The sequence below is a fragment of the Coffea arabica genome, chromosome 2e, assembly GCF_036785885.1.
Source record: "Coffea arabica cultivar ET-39 chromosome 2e, Coffea Arabica ET-39 HiFi, whole genome shotgun sequence".
Lineage (NCBI taxonomy): Eukaryota > Viridiplantae > Streptophyta > Magnoliopsida > Gentianales > Rubiaceae > Coffea > Coffea arabica.
The window spans coordinates 9433514-9450927 of record NC_092313.1 but is presented as its reverse complement, the minus strand read 5'-3'; the positions used below and the strand labels follow the sequence as shown (position 1 = coordinate 9450927).

The 17414-nt window shown below is 35.8% G+C and overlaps 1 protein-coding gene across 2 annotated transcripts; it reads right to left on the bottom strand.

The window, feature by feature from the left end:
- Positions 1-1805: 1805 nt before the first annotated feature.
- LOC113730793 (ABC transporter G family member 28) lies at positions 1806-11520 on the bottom strand. 2 transcript variants are annotated; one of them, XM_027255718.2, is made up of 14 exons: positions 10946-11520; positions 10764-10840; positions 9736-9996; positions 8773-8836; positions 8541-8687; positions 8052-8086; positions 7886-7959; positions 6341-7263; positions 5581-5877; positions 4638-5132; positions 3643-3791; positions 3141-3430; positions 2907-3040; positions 1806-2586 (listed from the first exon to the last, which is right to left on the bottom strand). In XM_027255718.2, the coding sequence occupies exons 1-14, from the start codon at positions 11227-11229 to the stop codon at positions 2430-2432; spliced, it is 3387 nt and encodes a 1128-aa protein (XP_027111519.1). In that variant the 5' UTR covers positions 11230-11520; the 3' UTR covers positions 1806-2429. The 2 variants fall into 2 exon arrangements, with proteins under 2 accessions (XP_027111519.1, XP_027111521.1); XM_027255720.2 differs by lacking the exons at positions 10764-10840; positions 10946-11520 and adding an exon at positions 8989-9139 and having other exon boundaries at positions 9736-9873.
- Between the last annotated feature and the right edge of the window lie 5894 nt (positions 11521-17414).

Here is a 17414-nt window from a genome sequence, read left to right as displayed (position 1 = left end):
GGAGAACTTAGTCCTAATTCGCTGGTATTTAAATGGAATTTAGGCCTGGTTCTTGTTAGTATAGCAAGTACGCAAGTAACTGTATCGTTTTCATCTCAGTTGCTCTTTAATTTGCTAATCTTCCATGTGTTCTGCTGTAAATTAATTCGGGTGGCAGATTTTACTGCGAGCAGACAAGAGGAGATTGTTTTGACTTTCAAGTAATACTTAACAGCAAACTTTCAGCATTCTTTGAGATTCGCGGGGGTAAAATATAGTAGTAATATTGCATGCACATGGGACAATCTGCATATACAAAGTCTAAAGATTGCAGCCAACTGGACAAATCTTGATTATCCTATATACGTGCTGAGCAACAAGAAATAAATTACAGATTGGAGAACTTGATATTAAGAAAAAAAAACAACGAGATCAAGAAGCATCGACATTTCTTTTCGTTATTTTTTTTTTTCATTTTATTTGAGAAATGGGTTGCGTTTCCACCATATTTAATCCGTTGCCTTAAGGTACAAGGACCATCCGATGCTACTTTGAGTATTTATTCATAATGAAAAATGAACTTCAGAATTCACCCGGCTGAAACACATATCACTTGCCTGATTATAGTGTAAATAAGGCTAATCAAATCAAATATTTTAGTGTTTAAATTTATGTGATTATTTTAATAAGTTTAAAATTTTATTCAAACTTGACTTGTTTAGCTAGTCGTCAAAGGGAACTTAAACGAGCTTTTCTTTGAATTTAAAATCATTAAACAAAAAAAAAAACTTTCAAACTTGGTTTCACTAATTAGCGCCAGCGGATCAAGTTCGAATGAGTTCTTATAAAGTCGAGTTCAATTCAAGTATCAAGTAACTTGGTTCATGTTGTAGCTCTAATTTGAACCATAAGTTTCCTTTTTTTTACTAAAAATCACACTCTAAAAGACCATGGTTCATGGTCAATTGGTAAGTCCTGCACGAGTTTATTATTCAATTTCAACTTGTGTTGGCATTGATTCTTTATGCTGGAGCAGTACTTTACCCCCTGCAAGATTAATGATCCACTGCTTGCTTATGTGTTTAATTACGCGTCTTGCATGGATCATTTGGGACGTGGGTTTGTTGTTTATGCATTTTGACCGGTCCATTACTGATTTGCACGCTCTTAAAAATAGCGAAATGAATTTTCAATCCATTTTTGTAATCAACAATTCTTGTTGATTGATTTTAGATTTTTTTTTTCTTTCTTTTGAAACAAAAAGTAAAGAATAATTTTCAAGATTAGTGCTTAAGGCACACTTCGTAGCTGGTTGTGCCAGCTAGATTTCGAAAACGGGAAGTTAAAAACAGTTTTGTTGCCAGAATACATTGTCTAATTCGCTGGTAATTAATGTGCTAAATCCCCTCCTAGAATGATCAAATTTTTAGTTGTAATTTTGTTAGACTTTCGTCTAATAAAGCTTTATTCGACAGTTCTTCAGCTTTGCGAGATTCTAATTAAGGCAGCAACCCAAATGGTTTGGCCAAAAGATGACCAGGTTGATATGTTTAGAGAAACAGAAACGAAAGATTGCTTTAATTATACCAGATTTTTACACATCTACAACTGTAAAAAAGTTTTTTTTAGCACAACTTGCTCATATTTATTGGTTCTTTTTTTTTTTTTGCTTATGAAGTATTACTATATACGTACTTGCATATTTGTTCCCTCGAGACTCTTAAATCCGTTGAGATTTCTGTATTCAATCCTGATTCTTGGAAGAGAAACTTGACAGCTATAGCAGGCAAGCTTGTTGGGTTTTCTTTTGTCATTGGCGTGCCAACTTCTAAAGCAATGCACAATACCACGAAAGATATTACTCCAAAAAAAACAAAAGGATAACCTTTGACCTGTTCTGTTTACATGAAAAGAATCCACTAATCGTATTAAAGTATGTCTCTGGATTGTACGAGGAAGCCCCCGCGTGAATGGTCCAGCGGCAGCACCTCCTCCTGGTAAACCTCTAGGTCCCAGGTTCGAGTCCCTGCGCTGCTGGATTCCTCCGCGCACTTACCGTGCTTGGGTCGGGTTGGGGCGCCAAGGCCCGGGCCGCAGGGGATTAGTCGGGCCCCGTAAGGATTGACCCGGACAGGAAAGACCAATAGGCTCTCTCCTCTGACATACACTAAAAAATGAACTGTGTAAAGCTATAAATATACTATCATCACAAGTTCCTATACATTAAATTGGCCATAAAAAGCTCAGAAGAACTATCATGATGCAGTCAAGAATTAGATCCTGCACCGTTACTCCAGAGTAAATGTTAGCTTTTCTTTGAACTCGACTAAATGTTAGCTTGGAAACGCAGAGCCTTCGAATCATGCATTCTGTGATTGCCTGAAAATTGCGAGTGACTATACTTCCATGCAATAATCTGAACTGAGTACTTGGTCAAATTGAATTTACTCCTACTTTCTTTGGAAAACCAGCATGCCGAGGAAAGCTATGCCACGACTAGCTATGCCAGTGAGGATTAGAATAGCTATACAAAGTATCCAGTCATGGAGATTATAATCAAATCTTCTGAGCGTACCGCAGCGAGTTATGATCCACACACCATAGTACCTGAAAACCAAAAGGTAATGAGTCGACTGTTTGGCTGGTTTACAAGTTCAAAGTCACCATGTTTTGATGAGCTTCTATCCGTATTAAAATTCATTCATTTTAGTGTTAAACTCGTCTACTAGTTTGCTAAGTATATTTAATTGATATAGTTCCTTCAGCAATCTCTAGACCTGGATAGACAATTTTTCTCTAGAGTTATTATGGTCATGTCAAGCGATAGGTTTATATAAACACTTCTGCTTCGCTTTTGTAGTTTTAATGCGTTAAAGCAGGCTCTAACAAATGGATGAAAGTTTTAACGTTGCATAGAAGGATCATACCTTTCTGCATTTCCAATAACAAATGCTTCTAAGGCCCATTTTGGATAACAGAAGTCAGATATAATCTTCAATACTTTATTATCTCTGGCCTGAGTTGCAACCAGAGTCAAAACCACAGGAAGAATTACTGAACACTGCACAAGGTTGAAAAAGTAACAGGTCAAATTAAATAATCAAATTCATAATAATTCAAATAGAAGTCATACTAGGATTAAACAAGAAATTACTACCCACCAGCTGAGAAGGTCCAGGGTCAAGAAAGATGGCTAATACATATGCTATACCAGTCACGCAATACACGAGGCAGAGCAAAACAATATAATTATCCATGAATGGCGATCTGGGATTATTGAAGAAATAATACATTGATAGATAGACCACAGGCTTGATGGCTGTGTTAAAGTGGTCCATTGTATCCTTTGAAACAAAATAAGCCAGGCTAGACATCCCTGAAGCACTTTCTCGCCAATGTTGTAGCTTGTCCATTGAAAATGACCTCAATGCCGCAATTTTGCATAAAAGAGCTGAAATTGGACGAAAAGAACCCATTATGAACCTCTTTTAGCATGAAGGGTATTAGTCATGATTCAGGGCATAAAACATGTCTCAGGAGGTTGAAGGAAATATTTTCTTCAGTTCTAAAGCATTGCAACTTCACACTAGTGAGTCAATTAAATTAGGCAGTATTTCAAATATAAATCAATATTAAATGAGAGGTGGTTGATCCTTTACTTACAAACAGCAATAATACTATAAGTATAACCAGGCATGCCAAACTGCTCTTCACTTGCTTTGCTAAGAGATCCCAAGCTAGCCCCAGCAAGTAACAAAATGAGATAATCTATCGCTTGCACTCTTGCTTCACGTAATCGTTGCTTGCCAACCCTGAGATCAGTATGACCACAGGTTACATCACAATGTAGTCTCAGTGAACTAAGAAGAAAGTTACTTAAGCAATCAGAGATCCAATGGTTAGCACATTTAGCAAGTTTCTTATTGTATAATGTGCCAGCAAACCCTTAAACACTAACAGCAACTGCCGTAATTATACAGAGTTTGCTGCTGACCCTAAAGATTTAACCAATAAACGATGCCTTGCCAACCAAACTATTAATCCAACCTTAAGTAGCTGCATACAATCTAAGGCAGGATGACAACATCCTTCTAATGAAAATAGCCAAAGTGTTACTCTGTGATTCCATTTCTTTTTTGGTAGTCTCAGAACTTCCTCCCATTCATCTAGTCTACTAAGTCAATGAGTCTGCCAGTTTGTTATTTTCGCCATGTGGAGAGTTTAATTCACTTCCAAGATTCAAGAAGAGCTTCCTTACCAATAGGAGCAATAGACAAGGAGATCAGGTCAGGATTTAAAAACCGTACTCTATAGGAAGGACAGACACTCCAGTATAAATCCAGATATTGCTTCTTTCATGTGTTTTGGCTTATGGTGCACTATTCACAGTTTCAGGACATGGAACTTCTCTTTATGCAAGGTAGGCCTCGCATCTTTAGCCCTTCCCATCACCCCTCCATCTCATGTTTCTTTATTATGGCATGTTTGTTTACCTTGCGAACAGGGTTTATGTGTGTGGCAGTTGAAGAAGAGTAATTTGGCTTATCTAAAGAACTCTGAGCCACAGAACATTGTTTACAGGCTTGCAAAAGTATGAAGAAGATAGTTAGATTGTCCCTTTTAGGAGCCATGAATATAAATGAAAATTTGTCATGTACCTCCCAAGAAAATACTTGTATTGCAGGAGCACATTTGGAGTTCTTCGGTTTGACAAATCTTTTGACCGCAAGAAGTTGTGCCGGATTATATCTCGCCGCCTTTCCATGTTACACTTCACATCTTGCCACATTTCCCCGGCAAAAGATTGGTCCTCGTTTGTAATTTGAGCAGAATACTCATGACTACCAAACTGTACATATGTTGGAGATGCAGTAACAGCAACAGAATAGTGTTGCATGTCTGGGGGTACAGGATAACCATTATAAAGCATCCATCTGACTGGAAGCTCTTCATGACTCAAACTGGAACTTGTGTTTGGTTTGACCAATCCCTCCAAAACGTCAATGAAATAATCTGGGGGATTAACTCGTTCAGGAACATTGATACCAAGGCTGGTGAAATACTCTTCAACTTTTCTAACCGAACCATGATATACAGTAAGACCACCTTTTGCTAGAAGTATCAAGTCATCAAACATCCTGAATAAGGTGTAGCTGAAACAACAAGATGAGTACTGACAATCAGTAGGAGAATGAAATGATCCTAGCCAGTCATACCAAACTGAAAAATAAAAAGAAAAAAAGATGCAAGCATAATTTCAGACTTCTAAATAAATAATGTTCTGGTAAGCTCTGAATAATTTCATAAAGAGAGCAGCGTCTGTCGTAAAGTAATTCAAAAAAAATCCTCTCTCTCTCTCTCTCTTTAGGGTATAAGTTCATAAAATTTCCTCTGTCATTTCCAGGTTGCACATGGTCTTTTGCAAGTTCCACGAGAATAATCCTATCAAAGTCCTGAATGTATGCTAAAGACTCATAACAGCTTAAGTAGATGTGTTTAAGTAGAGAAACCATTAGCATAGCGATATATGACAAAGTTAAACAAATCCAATCAAAAGAGGAAAAGACTACCATCCACTGTTCAGAATATTGATTTAGTTACCTTGGCTGGTGGACAACCATGCATATGTTTACCCCCTCAAGAGCCTCCCGTCGAATTGCTCTAAGAAGAAGCTGGGAAGATGAGCTGTCCAATCCAGATGTGGGCTCATCTAAAAAGAGAAGCGAGGGCTCCATAACCAACTCCAGACCAACATTTACTCTTTTCCTCTGACCTCCAGATATGCCTCTCTTTTCTATTGTTCCAACCAAGGAACTACGGACAGCCTGCAACCCCAGAGACTCAATTACCCTCTCAACGGTAAGAACCTTATCTGGTTTAGGCAAGTCTGCAGAAAGCCTTCAATAATTTTAAGAAGTAGAAAAAAAAGTTAATAATGAAATTCTATGCTCCATGGGTAAATATGTCACCATAGAAATGACAATGGAGCTCTTTGAAGATGAAAAAAATACCATAGTTTGCTGCAATCTCAAATGGCAGAATATTGACAGGTTTACACAATCTAAAAGCCAATGCGTTAAAAAACAAAAACAAAAACAAACAAACAAACAAAAAGAAACGGTTTTGAAAGTGGCTTAAATGTCCTTCAATTCTTAATGCTGTTTGCATCAGCTAGTGCAATTCACACCTTTCCAACAGAAAAATGTTTGAAGGTACCTTTTAACTGTTCAGATATTCTTACAAATAGATACCAATCAGTATATGTAAAACATTTCAACTATTTCTGCTGCTTCTACTTCCAATTATTCTTAAGATAATAAATTCGTATTTTGAGATGTCGACAGAATTGGATGTCACATACCTGCATCTTGCACTGAACCATAGGTTCTCCTCCACAGTCAAATTTCCATGCACAATATCATCCTGTGGAACAAAACCGACAATCTTTTTGTATGAATGGATCGATTCGGTCTTTCCATTTACAAGAATCAAACCATTGATTGTGCATCCAACTGTTTTTCCAGCCAGGGCAGAGAGAAAAGTTGTTTTTCCTGCCCCCGACGGGCCCATCACAGCTGTTATACGGCCAGCCATTATTTTTCCATTGACAGACCTCAAAAGATGTTTGTGTTTTCCTTTCAGAGTAACAGTTAGGTCTCTGAAAGCAATCTCAATAACGGGTCTTTTTCTCGTCTCGGTATTGGCAGCCATTGAAATTACTCCTGAGAACGTAAGATTTTTGTTCTGCTGTTCCTGAGCTTTCTCTTTCTCAAGTTGTGAGTAAGCATACTTAAAAATTTGGCTATGAGTGTGTATTTCTTTTTCCTTTGCAGCTTTTGACTTGCTACTTTTAGCGTCCACTGCAAAACTTGAGAAACTGTCAGAATGATCTTCAATTTCGTGCATCATTCTTGTGAGATGACCTGCTTCTATTGTCTTCCCTTCTGATGAAGCATATGATTGCTCAGATGCAACAGAAGTACTAGTGTCCATGGTAGGGTATAGATCCTCATCTGTCCCAAGCTCTTCTTCGTTTAATATCCTAACTTTTTCATTTTCTGCACCAACTTTCCTGCGAGAGAATTTCCGAGATACTTGACTTTGCAATTCAATTGCATGCTTTTTAGCTGCGTCTTTTGCAGCTTTCCACCTTGTACGTGCTTGAACCTTCTCTCTTATGCTTCTAGCTGCTGCTTCCCTGGACTTGGCCAGTCTCCTCTCTCGGATGGTGATAACTTGGTCAGAGCAATTATAGATAATAAGGAGAAGAGTACTCAAACCAGCCTGTGATTAGAAAAATATGTCTATTTGTTAGTTGCATTTGCAATAGCAAAAGAATACAAGGACTTTGAGAAGATGGCCAGGCAATGAAATTTGCACTCATAGACAAGTGATGGTTTAGGCACAGTGAAGATTTTAGAGATCCTTACACAGTTAGAGTACTCAAACAGCTTGTGATTAGAAAAATACGTTTATTTTGTTAGTTGCATTTGCAATAGCAAAAGAATACAAGGACTTTGAGAAGATGGCCAGGTAATGAAATCTGCAGTCATAGACAAGTGCTGGTTGAGGCACAGTGAAGATTTTAGAGATCCTTACACAGTTAATAGAGAGAGAAATTGTGATCCCAAAAGATCAAGTCCACACTTAAGTGTCTCATCATCAGAGTTTAAAGCCAAATTGTAAAGAGAATAACAACAGAAACATGACAGACAGGGCATCTTCAGTATTGCAATTATAGCTCTATATTAGCATCTTGAACCTTTTCGCTTCACTCTCCCATACTAAAATGATGTATGTATACGTAGCTAGAGCTTGGGGTAAAACAACCTCCACATTTCACTTCCCCTATAAGACAAAGGGTCCAACATATAATAGTAATTCATAAAACACGGAAACAACTTACTATAAGCATTGCTCCATATGCATGAATATTTTGACTTGCAGTATTGGGATCACACGAAGCCAGCTTGAAGCATGCTGCAAGTTTAATTAGTCACCGTCACTCCATGAAGCATTAAGGTTTTGATAAAATTTAGCATGTGCTAACTCAAATCTTAGTCTGGTCTTACGTTTCTCAGATGTAGAGCCCATTGGACAGTAATTCCTGAGATTTAAAGAAATAATGTATTGAGACTTCGCATATAGAATCACTAGTATAACAAAACAAAAATGGAGACCATGGTTGTAGGGAACTGCTTCTTGGACAGTCACGAAGTTTCTCCAAACTAGACTTCAATGTAGACAATAACAGTTGCAACAAATTTAAAAACATGCAAAACACTCCCAGAGAATATGATTAACAGTTCAAATATCATTCCAAAATTAGCCAAGAACTTTTTAAAACCAATCCAGTAATTAATTTTTTATCTTTAATGGATTTATGAAAACTGTAAACAAGTTTGTTTGGTATTTCACATGCCTATCCAATTTTCCATTTCCATTACATGTTTCAAAGCATATGTTGTCATTCCACTCCAAAACTGTTTCACACTTCTAATTAATTTTCTTTTCTCAACAGGAATTCATATTACAGAAACTTTAAAAGACAACAATCTTACCCACTGCTGCAAGGAGTTTGCTCTATACTGGTTGGACAATATGATCCTGCTGAGCAGAATATAGCACCACTAGAGATGACATCGGACCACATATCTGCCCCACCACAAGTGTGATTTAGCTGTCCAGCTGGTAACTGGTAATTGTACCTGAAGAGTGCTATGATAGATATAAAAAGCCATACAAAATGGAGAAATCCTTCAAAAAATTGTTGCAACAAGAATTAGAACTTACGGTTCGCAGTTGCCGCTAGACCTATTAAGCGTAGCAAGTGGACAGTACGAACCTAATGGGCATGCTTCACATAAACCAGAATATTTTGTGAGAAAACTTCCAAGCTATTAGCAGTGAACAATTAAAAAAGTTTCAGAGTTTAATGTAATAAAGGCATCGTTTGGGATTGCGGTGCGTTTACAAAAAAAAAAAAGTGCTTTTAAGCACTAAAAGTACCTCTAGGGTGTTTGGTGACTAATTTCCCGTAACTTAAGTAGCCCAAGTTGTGGTAACTTAAAAGCACTTTTGTTAAAAGCACTTGTGTCAGAAGTACTTCTTTATAAGCCACCGCAACCCCAAATGGGGCCAAACAAGCATTGAAATTCATCTGAATAATTAGCCAAAGAGCACAGAACATCAATTGAGTACAAACAACTGACGCATCATAGGATTGCCACGGACAAAGTAAAAGGTTAATATAGTCAATCTGCTGTAAAGTTCTTGCAATAGAGAAATGCAGGTTCACCTGATTGTTCATCCAGTAATATCATGAATGATCAACAGACTAGTTGGTTTCTAGTAAATACATGGGTAAAGAAAAGCAAGGGCATGAAAAAGGCCGCAAAGGAAACTCTGCTTGGACAAGGACTTAACATTTCAAATTTGAAAAAAAAATTATCAGTTTTCTAAAATGGAAAAGAGGACATAAAAATGAAGGATGGATATGAAACTTTGTGGATGTTAAAATGGCTCTGTACACTCCAACATCTATATAGTACGTAAACTAAAACAAGAGTTAACAGCATTTCCAGTGTATGCAGAAGATTACTAGAAGCACACTATTTTCTAAGGTTGCTTAAGAAAGAAGCTTAAGTGAAAGAATTCACAAATTAAATCTCGTTATGATCACCAGAACTATAGCTTATAGTCTGTTGCAATCACAAGAATAGCTTTAAAAGGATCACAACTTTCTTGCATACTTACGTATCATGCAAGTGATGCCACGTGGGCAGAAAAAACCTGCGCAGCAGGATTGGCAGTCCAAAGTTCTGACTGGTATATCACGAGAATTTTTTAAATCAATTGGCTGATCTGAGTTGACGCCACATGCCCATCCAGGCTCACAACCAGAAACCCAAGATGTCCTATTGCAGTTTCCATTAGGTTTTATAGCATTTGAGTTTTGGATGCTGTTGAAGTAGGCTTTTATCTCTGCAGCTGTGCATATTCGCTGAGTGATGTCTCCTGTTGCACAAATGATAATTAGAATCGACAAATGATGGACCAAAATACTTTAAGTTTCCAGCTGAAAAGAAAATGCTCTGGAAACTGCAAATCCCCATGGGAGACATAATTCTTCATTGATCTGCTTGAAACTGAGAGTTTCAGTGACAATTGCCAACTAATAAACTTCCTCTATATGTGACAAGTTTTTGATGAGCTTAATGGAGTTCTGTTCAATTATGGCATTCCAATGGATTTAATAAATTATATAGTAGATGTCGATATGTTATAAACCTCTACTAAAAGTAACAGTTATGAACAGAAACATTGAGCAATAGCTAGTCATATTATTGAGCACAATTAGCAGATGATTAACACTTTCATAAACAATTAGCAGATGCTAGGTAAAAAAAGTTATATTTTTTGAGCTTCGTCACAACAATAACTAAATAGAAAGCATATTTTCAAATCCGAGATTTTGATTTTGATGCAGCAGTACTTTTATACCTAAAACAAAGTTTAAAGGAATCCCTTTTTGTTTTTATCCAGATTCCAGAATCAGATAATCATTTGTATTAGTATTGCGTAATAATTTTCAGCATTAGAGTCAACTGCATCTAAATTCAAAGAAACATCCTACAACAAATCCCAAGTGCCTTATCAGTTATTAAGCTGTCAACTTCTTGAAACTACTTAGCTCCCAGATTAATTTGAAACCAAATATCATTATTTTTTACGGCAAGCTCATCTTATTTAAACCCAAACTAGCTCATTCAACATTTATTTACCTCTGAGATTGGTAATGCAGTTACTAACAAAATCCAAATTGTCGGAAAAGTTAAACGCCCTGTTCCATTCAGCTTTCCTACAGAACCAAAACAATCAACAAACCAAAATCACAAGTAGTTGTATAAAATAGAACTTCAACAAGAAAGAGAACTGAAATACAGAGCCATGCTAGTAAACTTACGGATCCTTAACACAGTAGCTATAGTTGTTAGCAAATTGACTGGAGAGCAAAAGCGTAGTGAGATTGGATAGCCTGCTGTAAGCAACTTGAGTAAAATACTTGACAAATTCCGGATTATCCACCGGAAAATCTTTTCCACTTCCAGATGTATAGTCATCAAAGTTCTGGCATTGTACCAGCTGCACCCAACTCAACTGCAAAATCACAACTACTAAAACTGCCAATGTGATCCTACTAGTGCTAAAGAATTTGACAAATTTTCTGGGTTTTCTTTCTCTGCTCATTCTACAAGATTGTCTTTTTCTTATTTATTTATTTATTTTTCTCGCTAGAAGAAGGGATTTTCCGGAATTCTTAGTCAATCCCAGCAAATAATATCAAAAAGGGTGTCTTGAGAGACGGACAAATTAGCTGGTTAGGCGGCGAGATTAAAGATGGAGGGTGAGAATAAACCTTGGTGGTATAAATAAGGGGAAGAAATGTTGGGAAGAAATGGGAGTTGGAAGTGGGTCCCAAAAAGAACATGTCTTTATGTCTTAACGGGCAATGATCCGCCGGCATTCATATGAAACTGTTGGCAGTCCTGCTACACAGCAGGATAGTAGTATTTGTTTTTGCAGCAATTTTATCTGCTTTGCTAAAAATTCCTGTACTTAATTACAGAGGATTTTCTATCCTCGTTGGTAAGTTTTATTCGAAGCAGACAAGGCAAGAGCGTTTGAATAACTTTGTTAGCACTTTCCAAAAAAAAAAGTAATAACTTTGTTAGCTTTTCTTGACACTTACAAATGGAGAACAAAGTTAATGATACCGTCCAGGAGGACAAATGTAAAGAGAATGAGTCAAAACAATGTCCAAGAAAATGAGGAACCCAAGGGTTATGGGCCAGAGGTGAAATATCAAGGAAGAAGAGTTTGCAGCATGTGGTAAAGGCAATTGATACGGCTTGAATACATTTTGACAAATTAACTTGCGTGCATCTTTATAATCACAACGTTGTGTGTATCCAATGATACTGGTCACAACACGACATGTAAATTATGTCAAGGTTATATTTTTTTTTAAGAAAAAGTTTGGATGGGTTCGAATCCGATCACTACTGTGAGTAAGAATTTGCTTTCGAAACTATAAATTGTTGAGAGAAATTCTTATAGATCATTCATTAATGCATTTCTCACATCGACAATGAAATTCGAATACACTACCTTTTATGAAAAAGTAGCTCATTCTTGCCAAGTGAACCAATTTATATTAGCGTTAAGAATTATATAGTGTTGTTCGTCATTGTATATTTTTAAAATTTTTCTTCTTTGCGTTTTTTGTTCCTTAAATTACTTGCAATAATTTGTTCTAAACCCTAGGTTGCTTGATTATTGTACCAACATGCTGATGTTACCTTCTTTTTGCCCTATTCTTTTTCCTTTCTCCGTTTATGTTACATTCTTGAGATTTCAAACCGTGACAAGGTACATTATAGTGTAATCCCTTCTTTTGCTGACAAGGGTTCCCCATTAGGCTATCTTCCAACATATGGACCATCAAATATTATTATTCTCTCTCTGTCTCTTCTTTTTTTTTTTATTGGTAAATCTTGTAAACATTCAATTCTGCACTCAATATGGTTGGAGCACTTGTCAACTTAAAAGAAGCAAGTTGAGGAAGCAAAATATAATAGTAGTACTAGTAAACAGCACTGGGGACAAGTTGCATTAGTAAAAAAACCAAAAGAATGCAGCAAAATCAACAAATAATTAATCGTGGTATATACGTTTTAAGGTACCACATACACTGAATTCTTGAAGCAACGAAATGATTAAGGTGCAAAAGAGATTAATACATTAACAATTTTCATAATTAAGGATGTCGATGGGAAGACTAGGAAGAGAGATGAGGATGGTAGAATAGGACGATTTTTTTGTGTCTATAGACAAGAAAACTTCTTCCTTTTTTTTTTATTGCATGGAATAATTGGTTCTATTTTGAACCTTTGAGGTGGTCTACCAAATGTGTTTTAGGAAACAAGATTTTCAATTTTCTATTATAAATTCCTTTTCTTTGAGAAAAAAAAATTATAAATTCCTTTTCGTAGCTGACAGTTTTATTTGGACTAATTCATTGCTTTAGCTTGTCATTGTGGGTAAAGTAAAGATAGAAATGATTCATTGACTTCCCCAAGATTTCGTTCTCCAGAAGAGCTTCCTTTTTTTTTTTTTAAAGACGATCAGCATTTTAAGATGGCATTATTTTCAAAAGATACCCGACAACATGAATATGATAGCTTTGAACTTCGAAAATGTGGATTATTTTTTTGTAGAAAATGAAACTTTAAAAATCATATTGTTAGAAGTTTCTATGCCAATACCAAAAAACCTTGCCTCAGACTCTAGTAGTGATCGAATTCTATACACAACTGGCACCATTTACCTACATTCTTTTCTCTGAACGTTTGCTTTTGTTTTGGCATATGTAATGCTCATCTATAAAGGATCTAAGGATTTTATTTCACCGTGTGACTTTATTCTTGAGCAGATTCATGCTTCCTCAGCCTAAACGGTATGCTTCCTATCTGGAGTTTTCAAACTATAGCTGGTGTGTTTCTATTGTAATTTTCTATTAAAAATTTTTTACTTTAGGGGAAAAGATTTTTTTAAAGAAAGCGCTTGGTCTGAAAAGGCCAAGTACAAGAAACTCTTGTACCATACTGTTCATTGAGCTGAAGAAATCGCTCATATTTTACATATATCAAATCGCTACAGTGATTTTTTCTAATAGAACTCCAAAAAGTAGCAATCCAAACCGAAGATGACTTTATCCTAAGAATTTTATCTCTCGCTCTTCTCTTCTCTTCTCTTCTCTTCTCTTCTCTTCTTGTAGGAGAGTGGTAAGCTTGGACTTCACATATTGCAGCGAAAATGATTATTGATTTGAATGCTTGCAAGTTCAGATAAATGCACCCTTGAGTTGCTTGGCAATAATCTCATTTGACTTTGTTGCATTTAAGTTGTCAATCATATGGACAAACGTTTCAGACCCAAAAATAATAAGGGGTTGACGAATTCAACTGTTTAAGGGTGCCTGCTTGAGAGGGCAATATCTGTTGATCAAGTACTTTCCAATAAAAAAAAAAAAGTGTAAACTGAAGCCTGAGTCTTAGGCTTAGTTTGGGAGTTTAGGATAGAAAAGAAAAGAAGGGAAAGCTTAAGTTATGAGAGAAGAAAAGAGAAGAGAAGAGATTGTTATGTTGTTTGGGAGTTTTGAGAATTAGTGGAATGATTTTGGATATGGAAGTCATTAAATATTTGTTCAAGGCATTTTTAAGGACAAAATTCGCATTTTAGAAAAATTAACAAACTTTCTCCAAACTTTCTCTCCATTTCCTTCCAATTTGGGAGGAAACATTTTGATCACTATTCATCATCCTATTTCCTTTCTTTTCTTTCCTACTTAAAACTACCAAACAAAAGAAAATCAAGCTTTCTTTTCTTTCCCTTTCTCTTCCGCTCAAATCCTCAACTCCCAAAGGCGCCCTTAAGGGGATGTCTATCCAAATCTAATTAATCGACTTAAAATGTTGCATCTAAATGTAGCAACAGTCATAAAAATACTTTTTACGCTTCACATCTCTGATGGGTTGGGACTCCATACTTTAGAACACAGCAATCTTTCCCAATCTTCCCCAATCAACGAAGGTTGAATTTCAAGAAGAGTTCACAAGTTTCAATTGAGTATCATAGTTTCAAGTTATATTTATTGTTAAATAGTGAAATAAGTATTTTTGAGCTCTTAGATTGTATTAATTTTAATCATTTAAATTTTGAAATCATTATTACGACTAAGAGATAAAAATGAAAGGAGTGATTCACTAGAAGGATCATAGAATTTTCTTATATTTCAATAGAAATCCATTCGAATTAAGGGAATCAAGGTTGCCCTGTTAATGTGCCTAACGTTTCATTTGGATCTCGGGACAAAGAACAATTTTGTAGTTTTAAAAGAAAATTAAAAAAAAAAAAAAAAATTGGCTGTTGTGGAAACCAAAGTAACAGACCAATTCGGATCGCCGCTCAAACTCTCTGATTCCAGCGGGCTTTGTCCACAAATTCGTAGAGATCGTGGGCCTGACAACCCGTCACCGCTTCCTCATCGTTTAATGGGACGTGGCAACGAGAGCCCAACTTTGTGTGATTGAAATTCTCTTTAACCGTAAATAAAGAAGAAAAAAGGGTATAAAAAATGAAGAAAATAAAAGAAGAAAAAAGAGTAACAAGTTACTAAATCCCAATTCGTCAGTGTGATTTAATTTTAAATGTATGCCACGTGTGTATGATTTGAAATTCAAATTTCAATTCATGTTATGTGACATTGATCTAAATTTGCTAGTGTAAAAAAAAAAATTATCCAAAAAGTATTAATTGGATAATCGCTAGATTTATATTCCCTTATCTAGCTCTCAAATCCTTTCCATTCTCTTTTTCTCCTTGTAAGACTTAGCCATCTCTAAACCTAATAACAAAAGTGAGAAGAATAATCGGTGTTATCTTCTTTTACCACTATCCCTTGATTCCCCTCAGTATTTTCTTTTCTCCAAATAAAAGATATTTATTCCGTAATTGTGTCATACTTTTTCCCCCTTCTTCTTCTTCTTCTTTTTGGACACATAATTCGTTTCTTTTGAGGAATGCAAACACTGTAATAGTGACATTGATTTACAGTCCAATCTATGCAAATCATAGAATTTGCTCACCTAATTTCATATAGCATTTAAACATAAAAGTGATCATCAAAAAGGTCGGATAGATAGGGCATCATTATCTATTCAGGCACTCCAAAAAAATGGCGCACACACACACATATATATATATATGTCCCAAGACCAAGAGTATCAACAACAGTGATGCGGATGCCTGCTCATCTCATCAACACCACTTCATTACTTTACTAACACCCCCAAAAAAATAATAATCAAAGGTCAAATATACACAGGGGAAAAAATCGACAAGCCATCCATTTAAGTCTGACCTAATTTTTTTTTTATTAAGCATTACGTTTGCAGTTCACAAAATCCCAAAACGTGGGCACTCCTTTGTCAGCCGCGTGAACTTTTCAATCTTACTGGCACACAGTGCAACAGTTGTTTGACTTCTAGAATATACAGAATGGAAAAGTGGTAGATTGATGCATCTGAGTTAGTTTAATGGTCAGAAGAAACAGTAGCCCCTTTTCATTTACTAGATTGGGGATAAGAGCTCGGCTCCTTACATTAAATAAGGAAGCACTATATATATATATATTTTTTTAATACATTAAATAAGGAAGCACTATATATATATATATATATATATTTTTTTAAAAAAAAAAATAGTAATGCATTTGTTTGATCTAATAATTCACCCCTCATTTGTCATTGTTGTAAATTATCTGCGTAGTTTAATGGTCAGAAACAGTCCCTTTTCATGTACTGGCTCGGGGATCCGAACTCGGCTCTTTACATTATAATAAGGAAGCACTATATTTTCTTATTTTTTAAAAGAAGAGAGTGTTGTAATGCATTTATCTGATTTGATAGTTTACTCCTCATTTGTCGTTATTACAAGAAAAAAAAAAGAAGAAAGATAGTTGTATCACGTATGCATCACGATAGTCTTGCTTTCAACATTCTTAATTTATGATGTGTGCAGATATAAAATTACATTTTGTTATGGACTAAAATTACCTAAATGTAGATTGTACAAAATGATTGATTAAACGAAAACTTCCAATCAAAGAATGATTTAATAAAGAATGCATGGTTTGCTAGCTCATCTCTAACCTAATTCCGTAGCTCTTAAGTAGGTGAATTGTTAACCGGACAAGACATCTTGCAAGTTACACCTGGTCATTTCAGTTAATTATCCTCCGGCACATATGCTTATCTAAATGCAAACTATTAATTACTAATTCCCCAAACTAAAAAGCTGTTTTAGAGCTTCATCGGAAACGAACATGTGGCATTATTGCACATAAATAAGAGATTGAGATCATATATATTCATATGTAGGATCACATGTACTGCTTGCCTGTCAAGCACCACAATGGACAGGTAAAGAGGGTTTTTTAAAAAAAAAGAGAAAACCTTTGAACTCAAATTTCATTTTCTTGCATCCATTTTCATATGACTATACATTAGTTTAGTAGTCAAAATAAAGGGTTCAATCATTTCAGTTCAACATTCTTGTTTATTAACACAATTCATGGAAATTAGATGGAACGTTAGCATGCAATTCCAAATCCGGTTCTCATTTGCAGTACAAATTTGATGTCCGCTGGCGCATCCTCCAACGGCCAGATGGTGAACAAGTACGATTAAGTTGGTGAACATTATTGATGTAACAAGTAACCAAGAACCGCATCCAAGAAATGTGAATCCAAGAACAAGTTCTCTTGCATTTGATTTGAACTCTTTAACTGTACTACTACTACTACTACTACT